Source organism: Bos indicus, chromosome 29 (genome assembly GCF_029378745.1).
Source record: "Bos indicus isolate NIAB-ARS_2022 breed Sahiwal x Tharparkar chromosome 29, NIAB-ARS_B.indTharparkar_mat_pri_1.0, whole genome shotgun sequence".
NCBI classification, from domain to species: Eukaryota; Metazoa; Chordata; class Mammalia; order Artiodactyla; family Bovidae; genus Bos; species Bos indicus.
The window spans coordinates 1,215,717-1,227,337 of NC_091788.1; the positions used below are offsets into that span (position 1 = coordinate 1,215,717).

General features: G+C 45.5%; 1 protein-coding gene across 20 annotated transcripts in view; it reads right to left on the reverse strand.

The window, feature by feature from the left end:
- CEP295 (centrosomal protein 295) overlaps positions 1-3,619 on the reverse strand; it is a 53,429-nt gene extending 49,810 nt beyond the window's left edge. For 10 of the 20 annotated variants that reach the window (XR_011565038.1, XR_011565041.1, XR_011565040.1 and 7 more), the window contains exon 1: positions 3,457-3,617. Coding sequence is in view for 11 of the 20 variants with exons in the window: in XM_070783387.1 (XP_070639488.1) it covers positions 3,457-3,592 (136 nt within the window). In the remaining 9 variants the exon portion in view is untranslated. Of the gene's footprint in view, positions 1-1,052; positions 1,431-3,456 lie in introns of all 20 variants that reach the window. The other 10 variants (XR_011565037.1, XM_070783389.1, XM_070783386.1 and 7 more) reach the window with 4 other exon arrangements.
- Between the last annotated feature and the right edge of the window lie 8,002 nt (positions 3,620-11,621).

The following is an 11,621-nucleotide window of genomic DNA, read 5'->3' on the forward strand; positions in this document are numbered from 1 at the left end:
CTGCCTTGATATTACCTTCCTCTAGTTTTTCATCAATAACTTGCCCTTTCTAATTAGATTCCTTAACAATAAGGATAGAGGCTCTGGTTTTGTTGTTTTTTTTTAATATCCAAATTAACCACGAATAACCACCACCACGCAGTATTTCACATACTAAGGATAAATACTGTTTTCACTCAGGTGTACAAATAGCGACCAGAAGAATTTGGGGTTATCTAATAGGAACTAAGGGCTTTCCTGGTGGCTCAGTGGTAAAGAATCTACCTCTCAATGCAAAGATCTGGGTTTGATCCCTAGGTTGGGAAGATCTCCTGGAGAAGGAAATGGCAACCCACTACAGTATTCTTGCTATTCTTGCCTGGAAAATCACATGGACAAAGGAGCTTAGCAGGCTACAGTCCATGGGGTTGCAAAAGAGTTGATACATGACTTATTAACTGAACAAACAAAAATAGAAACTAAAACTTTTTCACTGAACTCTCCATCAAAAAGAAGGCAGGAATGATCTTATTCATGGTTGTATGTGCAGAGCCTAAAAGCTGCTTTGCTCCTAAGTAGGTCCTTCAGTGTGCTGACTGAATGAATGACTCATTCAATGAGTTAATTCATATAAAGTGCTAGATAGGTATATGTGGTCACTGTTACAACCTGATGACAAAAAGGAATAACTGCTTACATGTGAAAAATCTTTTCCAGCTGAAACCCACTCAGCTGATATTCACAAGGCTTTGGTAATGTACTCTGAAAGTGCCAACCAACCATTCTCTATTTTAGACAAGAATCAAAGGCCTCTTAGGTTATTGACCTGAGTGACAATATCTACTGGCAGAGCCAAGAAAAGAATCTGATGTTTCTTATATATGGCTCCTAACTTTCTGAAATGCTAAAATATAGGGAATAAGGAAAATTTTGTTTAAGCCTGTATTTTTTGCAAGAGGGGATTGACAAGAACTAAACAAAGAGACCCAACAAAGGTCCGTCTAGTCAAGACTATGGTTCTTCTAGTGGTCATGTATGGATGTGAGAGTTGGACTGTGAAGAAAGCTGAGCACCGAATAATTGATGATTTTGAACTGTGGTGTTGGAGAAGACTCGAGAGTCCCTTGGACTGCAAGGAGATCCAACCAGTCCATTCTGAAGGAGATCAGCCCTGGGATTTCTTTGGAAGGAACGATGCTAAAGCTGAAACTCCAGTACTTTGGCCACCTCGTGCGAAGAGTTGATTCATCGGAAAAGACTGATGCTGGGAGGGATTGGGGGCAGGAGGAGAAGGGGACGACAGAGGATGAGATGGCTGGATGGCATCACGATTTGATGGACGTGAGTCTGAGTGAACTTCGGGAGTTGGTGATGGACAGAGAGACCCGGCGTGCTGCGATTCATGGGGTCGCAAAGAGTTGGACACGACTGAGCGACTGAACTGAACTGAACTGAAACAAAGAGAAAACAAGTAATCCTGTAATCCTCAATTTCCTTTTCTAGAGGATTACAGGAACAAGCATATGTTTGTTATTTTTACCTAAGCTGTGACAGAGTAACTGTTTTTTCTTGTATATCATTATCTTAATTTTTACACTTGTTTGGAAATAATCTGATTTAGTATTCCCAGCTTCTCTAAATGTCAACCACAGTACAACCACCAAAACCAGGAAATTAACACTAGCACAATACTTTTAGCTAATCTACAGACCTTATTCAAATTTCATCAATAGTCCCACTAATGTCCATTTTCTGGACCAGGTCCCAAGCCAAGGAAAACATATCCTTTGACTGTTGTGTCACTCTGCATCCTCAAAGAAGTAGATGCCAAAATGGGATGAAACCCACGAGGATTTTATTAGGGGAAATGCCTGTGTGAGGGAAAATGGAGAGGGAGGTGGTGAAAGCTAGGAGTGTTTCAGACTTTCATGCAAATCTGCCACTGAGTGAAGGAGGAAGGCAAAGTTGGGTAGATGACCCTTAAATGGTGCAGTCTAAGGAAGCTTCAGGAAGATTGCTGGGGAGTCCTTAAGCCAAAATCCCTTGTGTCTCAGGAACAGGCCTGCCTTCACATCCACCCTATGCTGTCATTAACTAGGAGCAGTCTATGGGAGGCATCCATGTAAACAGATTTCAGAACACAGGGGCTGAGGGTCTATAAATCATGTTCTAATGGCTAGGCTGTTTTGTCTCCTTCAACTCCTCTAATTTGAGATGTTCCTCAGTCCTGTCACCCCTTCCTCCATCTTGACATTTTAAAAAGATGCCAGCCAGTTATTTTGCATAATGTCCCTCTATCTAGATGTGTTTAATCCCTTCCTATAGTGAGACTGAGGTTATGCATTTTTGGCAAGACCACCACAGAAGTCATGACGTACTCTTCTCAGCACATCACACCAGAATGAGTTTTGATCTCTTGATTAAGAAGGTGCCTAACAGGTTCCTCCACTACAAACACCATTTTTTTTTAAAGAATTTGGTGGAGAGATAATTGAGGCTATGTAAATACCATGTTCCCCACCATATTTGCCAACTAAATTTAGTATCCACTGATGACCACCTGAAACAATGTGTTTTCTGCTTACATTATTCCTTCTACACTTACCAACTGGAATCCTACTTAAGGAAGTTTCACCCATTCCCTCACTTTAGTATTTATTCATATCAATACAGATTTTCAAATTCTAAGTACTGTTACTGACAAATAATAGAGGTGATACTACTTATCTTTCAAGACTGTCCTGAGGATTAAATGGCAACGAGCACCTCTTAATCACCTATATTAGGAAGATGCGGCTTCAAGGCCCAATTCCACTTGAAGCAAAGACACTTAAAATCACTTTGTCTCACTTCCTTGAAATATATAAGCGGAGTATAATATCTTCTCCAACAGGTTGTTCTGATTGTATGTCTTAGTAAATATAAACTGCCAGATATTTTCTAAATTTTAATGACTCTACCGTTCCCCATTGTTTTACAAAACAGACGTTTGCGGCAGAACTTAGTATCTAAGAAATTAAAGGTGAGAGACACCAAAAGAGAGCATGCTCTCTGCATGAAACGATTCCAAGCTGGGCTCTTAAACGGCTCCCAGGAGTGAGGCCGCTCGGCGGGTGACCTGGGGGCAGGACGCACCCAGGAGTTCTGCAGTGGGACCCCGCAGACCCTTCCGGCCGCCCCGACTTGGAAGCTCAGGGCCCCCGCGAGGCCCGACCCCACGGGAACGCGCATGGCCGGCTGCGCCAAAGGCTCCGGGGCGGCCTCTCACACGGCGCAGGCGAGGCCGTGAGGGGACGCGCGCCCCGCCGGCCTCGAGCCCGTGAGGGGACGCGCGCCCCGCCGGCCTCGTGCCCAGCCTCTGTGGAGAGCCGCGGGCCGCTGCGAGTGCGTCCCCCGCCGCAGCACACCCCCGGCTCCTCGCCTCGCGGAGAAGTGCACGCTCGGGGACCTTGGGAGGCCAGCGCCTCTGTCACTCACCAGGGAGACGAAAGCCCGGCCTCAGGAATCGCGGCTCAGACACAGAAGGCCCGGCGGCCCGCCCCACAGCTGCCTCCGAACAGCCGTTCGGACGTGAGCGAGGCGGCCATCTCCGAGCCGCCGTCACTTCCGTCATTCAAACCGCTCGGCAGTGGCGCGGCCAGGCCGCGGGAAGCGCCGAGCCCCGCCCCGCCCCGGGGGCCGTCGGGACGGCCGCGGCGGAAGCCGCTCGGGGCGCGCGCCCCTCCTACGTGGGGCCCATTATTTCTCGTGTCGGGCGTGGCTCGGAGGGTCTGCTTTACGTCTCCCGACAGGCTCATCTTACAGATCCGAGACAGAGGTCCAGGAAGGGAGAGTTACTTACCACAGCCCACCCGGGTGGCTTCAGTCTCAAGCGTCTTTATGAAGACGCCTTGGGAAGTGCAGCCTTTCTTGTCTGAGGACACAATTCGTTTGGTACTTTCTCACGCTGCAGTTATTTTCTGATAGTTTTCAATTCACTCAACAGGGAACCGTATCGTAATGCTGTGCCTCCAGAGGGCCACACTAGCTAGAACATGTCAAGGATTTAACCGCTGTAGATAACCTGCAATCAGAAAGGGAGTGAGAGCTGTTTCATATTTCAGTTCAGTTCAGTTCAGTCGCTCAGTCGTGTCCGACTCTTTGCGACCCCATGAATCACAGCACGCCACGCCTCCCTGTCCATCACCAACTCCCGGAGTTCACTCAGACTCACGTCCATCCAGTCAGTGATGCCATCCAGCCATCTCATCCTCTGTCGTCCCCTTCTCCTCCTGCCCCCAATCCCTCCCAGCATCAGTCTTTTCCAACGAGTCAACTCTTCGCATGAGGTGGCCAAAGTACTGGAGTTTCAGCTTTAGCATCATTCCTTCCAAAGAAATCCCAGGGCTGATCTTCAGAATGGACTGGTTGGATCTCCTTGCAGTCCAAGGGACTCTCAAGAGTCTTCTCCAACACCACAGTTCAAAAGCATCAATTCTTCGGTGCTCAGCTTTCTTCACAGTCCAACTCTCACACCCATACATGACCATGGGGTCACAAAGAGGTGAACACGACTGAGTGACTGAACAACAACCACCTTGGTTTTACAGACAAGCTGCATTACAGAGAAATTTGGTGACTTGGCCAAGAGGACATGGAAGAGTGAAACCGAGACTAGAATTCATGTATTTATCCCAAATACTGGGATTCTTCCTTCATGCTTCCCTGTCCATGATCACATTTATCTTAATAATTGTACTTATTCTAAACAAAACTCTTCAACATCCTCAACACAGACTCATAGGTACCCTCCCACACTGAACAAAAGATGCGCCCATTATTTCACGCTTTAGGCTAATTTTGGTGCCCACTGTGTTTTCCAAAAGCACCAAGCACATTCCCCATCATAGCACTTATCAATTCTTATTGAAATGATCTGTTTATTAGGCTCTGTGTTGACTAGACTGAATTCTCAAGAACTGGAGTGCACTTTGTTCAGTCACCTGCCACTTTGAGCTTCTGAAATGTTTGTTGAATGAATGAATAAATAAATCACTTCCCCAACCTGCATCCTGGGCAGAAATCTTACAGTTGGAGATTTTGAATTAAGGCTTGTTATTTTTTTTTTGATAGGAGGCAGTGAGGAATCAAAGAAAACCCAGTGGGCTTAGAATCAGAGTGTTTGGTCTACTGTCACAACTCTGAGACTTTCCAACTGTTGAACACGAAGCCAATGAGCCTTGGTTTGTGATTTGTTTCTCTATTATTGCCAACCAGACCACCTCAGAGTGTCCAGAATGGCTCACTCATTATGACTAGCAATTGATTCTGACTGTCAGCTGAAACTTTGCTGAAACTATTGAGTGAAGTGCTGTTACCAGCCAGGGTTCTTGGCCTCCTCAATCAATTTAAATTATCAGGGGCCAGACAAGAAATTCAGGCAAAGTTCTCCTGGGGTCCCTTCTGCAGCAGGGTGGAGTGAGAACAAACAACCGGTTCCCTTACTTGCTCACTTTTCAAGGAGGCTGAGCTTGTTCCTTGTGTGGGGATGAGGGTAGGGGTGTTTGTGGGGGTCAGGCTAGAGGGATGGCTTAGGTGGTTTGCCCAGCACTTTGTGGTCTTGTGTGCAGGGGGCATGCTCAGTACTCTGCTTTTGCTCCAGGCTTTTCAAAGGTGGCAGTTCAGGGACTTCCTGGTGGTGCAGTGGCTAAGACTCTGCGTTCACAATACAGTGGGCCTGGGTTCGATCCCTGGTTAGGGAACTAGATCCCACGTGCCTCAACAAAGGTCAAAGATTCCATGTACTGCAACCAAGACCCAGCACAGCCAAACAAATAAAAATAAATGTATAGATATTAAAAAGAAAATTACAGTTTGGTTTTTTGGTCTCTTTACATCAGTTCATAATTTTGCCCCAACTGTGTATGCATGCAGTTATTTTTAGTCCCATACAGTTTCTTTGTATTTTGTTGCTCAGGGAGGTATTTGTCCAGGGGCAAATACTTCAGTACTGCAGCAAAGGGTCCCAGGTCCCAGACATATCTCAGTGCCTTCAAGCAGCCTCTCCATGTGGGTTGGAATTCTTACTAGCTGAGATTCAAGAGAGAATGTCCAAAGAATGAGTATTTCCAGGGCAAGAACATGAAAGCTGCAAATCCTTTTAAAGGCAAGGCTGAGAAATGTTCAGTTTTGCCACACTGTCTTGATTAAGTATCATAGGACCAGCCCAAGTTCAAGTGAAGGGGAAAAAGTCATCTCCCAGTGAAGTGACAAAGAATTTGCAGCCATCTTTAATTCACCACCATTTCCTTAGTAATAGTTGACCTGCTCTCTTCACAGGCTGCTTGTGAAACTCAAAGTCATGAATCATAAAGAGCACGAATGAACTCCAAAACCATGTTAGATACATTCAGTTCAGTCACTCAGTCGTGTCTGACTCTTTGCGACCCCATGGACTGCAGCACCCCAACCCTCCCTGTCCATCACCAACTCCCGGAGTTTACTCAAACTCATGTCCATTGAGTCAGTGATGCCATCCAACCATCTCACCCTCTGTTGTCCCCTTCTCCTCCTGCCCTCAATCTTTCCCAGCATCAGGGTCTTTTCAAATAAGTCAGTTCTTCGCATCAGGTGGCCAAAGTATTGGAGTTTCAACTTCAACATCAGTCCTTCCAATGAACATTCAGGACTGATTTCCTTTAGGATGGACTGGTTGGATCTCCTTGCAGTCCAAGGGACTCTCAAGAGTCTTCTCCAACACCACAGTTCAAAAGCATCAATTCATTGGTGCTCAGCTTTCTTTACAGTCCAACTCTCACATCCATACATGACTACTGGAAAAACCATAGCCTTGACTTGACAGACCTTTGTTGGCATACATTAGAAGCTATTATATATATATAGGCACCTTTGTTTCCTCTTCTCATTACAGACCCAGCCCTCCAGGCCACAAGGGTAGGCATGTGACCCAAACTGAGCAAATCACAGTTCTCTATCTCCTTTGCTATTGAGATTGACCCAAGGATAGGAACATATTCTAAACTGAATCTTTTGTGGCTTTTATTTTAATACACTCACTTCAGACTGCAGGAGACAAAACCAAACCAACCAAACAAAAAACACCTTTTAAATGTGTTTATTGGTGTTCAGTTTTTAATTTTTAATTGGGTCCCTTTGTACTCTATTGGCTTAGGGCTAGGTGTATAGGCTGTTTCTAGTGTTGCTACCCAACAAGGAATGAACATTAATGAGCAATGATCAAGAAGAAGAATTTTCCTAGGCAGTAACAACACTAGTGTGACTAGTCACTATGCAATGCTGCCCCTCAAACTGCAATGGAAGCCATTCAGGTTAGGAGCAGTTTAACATGTTTCTCTGATGGGGAACCATTTCACTGCTCTGAGTTCCCTTTATCTTTATCCACATTCAATACAAGAGATTGGCATTAAAGTTGGGGTGGGGGAGGACCCTCAATAATTCTCATGTATAAAGTCCTGATGAAAGGGAATCATTGCAAGAACAGAAGTAATCAGGTTTCCATCTGACCATCTGCCAACTGGCCTTTCTCTCTGGCATAAACACCAAAAGGGCTTAACAAGTGATAGGATCTCAGGGTAATTTACAGCTGCTAACAGAAGTGAGATTAAGAGTGCCCAGCAGGAGAGGAAAGATGGGCTCAGAAAGGCTTTTAAAAGCTATAAATATTTCTTTAAAATGTGTGTGGGTAGATCCGAAGGTGGGGAGGAATTGGGCCTTTTATTTAAGGAGAGTGAAAATTGAGAGGAGAGAATAGGAAAATGAATTTATTTTGTTTCATCTTTTAAATCATATTTCAGCTAATATGATTTTTATTAATATTACTGATATTTATTCAGCAATGAGGGTGTAGACTGTGAGTTATATACTTAAAAAGACAGGGAGGTCTGGGGACTTCCTGGTGGTCCAATGATGAAGGCTCTGCCTTCCAGCATAGGGGACATTGTTCAATCCCTGGTCAGGAAACTAAGATCCCATATGCCATGAGGCATATGCCCCCAAGATAGTAATCATCCAGTTATAACCATTTTGGCTTCATTGTTTTCATTCATTCATTGACTATTCATTGAGCAATTACTAAGTGCCAACCAAACATTTTGGCTGAGGATACAGTGATAAACCAGATATTGAGGATATAACAAATGCACAAGACAGACGCTATCCTACCCTCAAAAAGGCAGTGAAGACATGTGAACAGGCTCTCACAATACTTCACATTAAGTGCAACAGCCTGCTTGTTCTTTACACGCTTTCATTCCCAGCCAGAGCTCTGTCTGAGCCAAAAATGGGGCTGCCACGTAACTGGTGAACTAGTGAGGCAGCCGTCAGAAGTCTGTGGGTTTCTTGAGGCTCAAATTAGCAGAAAGAAGGAAACACTGACTCCTGAGGATACAATTGATATGTCTGCTGCCCCAGAGACCCAACACATATAGTAAGCACTCTGCTTTCCAGAGAGGGGAACTCCAGCTATAAATCTTTGGCACCGGGGAGAAGACAGGTGGGAATCTAAGATATTCTAGCAATTTTAAAGGGAGCAGTGTATTGATAATATAATGCATATGGTGTCAGTGTGTGTTGATGGGGTAAAATATTTTATTTAAATGCTTGTAATGTGGTGAAACAGGCATATTGAAGGGAATTCTGCACTTCTATAATACTGCCAAGCACAGCTGAGAGAATAAATTTATGCTTGCTTCAATCTCTGTATATTTGGACTTGTTTTTTCCTCAGCATTCTATAAAGTGGTGACATGGGACAGTCTTTTAGACAAACAGCCCTCTATAAGCATTCCTGCCCTGCTTGAAACCTACAGTGGTTGTCTTTACAGAATACATCAACGCTAATGTCTCTTACTAGCTTTCCAGAACCTCCAAAATATGGCCCTAAAGAGAGCAGAGCTCAGAGTTTCAGTTTATCACTAATCACGTCGAGCCTTGTTTTTTTTTTTTTTTTTCTTGTAAAATAGGAATAATAATATCCACCATATCAAACTCACAGGACTGTGTCAGTGTTAAACAAAATGATGCATCTGACAGCACTTCGCAAACCACCAATGTAGTGTTACTGTACAGATGTGAGTATTATGATGTTGGTGTTTTGATCCATACAGCATTATTTCATGTCATCCTTCAACTGGACCACAATGTGCTGTGTTCCTTCTTGTCTCTGAATTGGGGCTTATGTGAGTCCCCAGCCCAGTGGGGAGGAGAGCAGACCCTGAGGCCAGACTGCCTGGGGTCTGGGTCAGCACTTGCCCTGGAGGCTGTAGTGAGGATTAAATGGGCTCCCGGGGTAAAGCCCTTAGACCGTGCTTAGCACATCACATCACTCCCGGCGCTGTTGTAGCAAGCGCTTTTCATCCTTGACTACGTCTTCCTTTTCTAGCTCACATCCTATCTCATTCATGAAGTCTTCTCCCCTGGTTTTCTCCTACCTCTGAAACGTTATACCTAGAGTGATGTCACACAGGTTAACTATTATTTCATGATATGATTGTATTACCCAGTTATATGCATTAACTCAACATTTAATGAACACCAGCTGTGACCAGGTTCTTTCTTGTGTTTGTGTTGTCACTTCAGTCGTGCCTGACTCTTTGCAACCCTATGGACTGTAGCCCACCAGGTGCCTCTGTCCATGGGGTTCTCTAGGCAAGAATACTGGAGTGGATTGCCATGCCCTTCTCCAGAGGATTTAGACCATGAGAATAAAGAAAAACAAGATGCGGAACCCATCTGTGGTCAGATGACCAAGCAGACAGTGAGCTATAAACTGAATGGCTGTGTGTCCTGAAAATTCATATATTAAATCCTAATCTCCACTGTGGTGGTGTTTAGAGGTGGAGCCTTTGGGAGGTGATTAGATCATGAGGACTCATTGACTCTTCTCCTTTAGAAAAAGCCCCTTGGGGACTTCCCTGGTGGGCCAGTGGTTAAAGTCTTTGCCTTCCAATGCAGGGGGTGTGGGTTCAATTCCTGGTCAGGGAACTAAGATCCCACATTCTTTGGGGCCAAAACATAAAACAGAAGCAGTATTGTAACAAATTCAATAAAGACTTTTTAAATGGTCCACACCAAAAAGTTTTTTAAAAAGGAAGAGCCTCTGTCCTATTTCTATGAGTTGTCTCATCTCTAACAGCCTTTCCCAGATTTCAAATCTCTGTGCTTTTCCCCCCAGCTTTTCTCTCCCTACCCTTCCACCTTTGTTCCTGTGACTTCACTGTTAGAACTCCGCAGCTGGAACTTCCCTCAAACCTTCCATTAGGTGTCTACTCATCCTGCGCGCACTCTGCAGCTTTTGCTAAAGAGCCTGATGACTTCGTAATTCATGCCCTGATGTCATCTAGCCCAGGTCAAAACAAAGATGTCTTTTTACAAACATACGCCATTTTCACCTTCAACGCCAGTTCCAGCATGCCATGTCCAGGGAGACTTAAAATAACAAATCTATCATCTGTGGTTTAGCGTGTTGCTGACAGCAGAATTATCAGCATCATGCCCATGCTACAGATGGGAACGCTTGTGCCTGTATTACACGTCTTGTCTTCTGTTCTTTACATTTGGAACAGCCAGGGGACACCTTCATGGCTCATTTTCGGGCTTACTTCCCATGGAATTTCCTAACCTCATCCCTCTGAGTCTCATTCCTCAGGCTGGCTTCATTCAAGCTAAAGGATTCTCAGGCAGACCAGTCCTCCCAGGCAAAGGTACGGTGTGCGTTTTCAGAAGGACCTTCAAAGTCTTCACACAAGGAGGTGAGCGATGGGGCTACTTTTAGTGAATTTTCTCTCTTTACATGGCGGCGGCAGGACCAGTAGTGAGAGGTGAGGCGACACCTCAGATGCCGTCCTTTATGCCTTAACGGGTGTTTTCTGTTTCAATTCCACTTGCGGGGAAAGCGGTGGAAATGATCATGTCTACCGCTAGAGGGCGGACTGGTCAAATTTAAAATGCGTGATTGAGACGCTGTGGGGACTTTTTTGTTTCATATCCCCTCCACCCTCGGAGCCCCCACCCAAACCCCATTAGACAAGAGAAGAGGGACCAAGGTCATCAGGAATAGGAAAAAGCAAAAGCAGCGCCACTGCTGCTGATAAGAGCCCGTCCTCCTCCTGCTCTCTGTGTATGCCGCGAGCTGGACTTGCCCTATGGCCGCAAACAGGGAGCGTCCGGGTGATACTAGCTTGGTGTTTAGTGCCTGTTATAGGGGGCTGCCGACTATGGGGTTGCACAGAGTCGGACACGACTGAAGTGACTTAGCCGCACAGGAGAAGGCAATGGTACCCCACTCCAGTACTCTTGCCTGGAAAATCCCATAGATGGAGGAGCCTGGTAGGCTGAAGTCCATGGGGTCACTAAGAGTCGGACATGACTGAGCGACTTCACTTTCACTTTCACGCATTGGAGAAGGAAATGGCAACCCACTCCAGTGTTCTTGCCTGGAGAATCCCAGGGACGGGGGAGCCTGGGGGGCTGCCCTCTCTGGGGTCGCACAGAGCTGGACACGACTGAAGCGACTTAGCAGCAGCAGCCAGGCACCTTACTAGGCATTTTACCCACAGCACCTTCTGTGAGCCTCGCAATGGCCTTCTGAGGCACATTTTTAAGATCACGACAAGTGAAGAAACA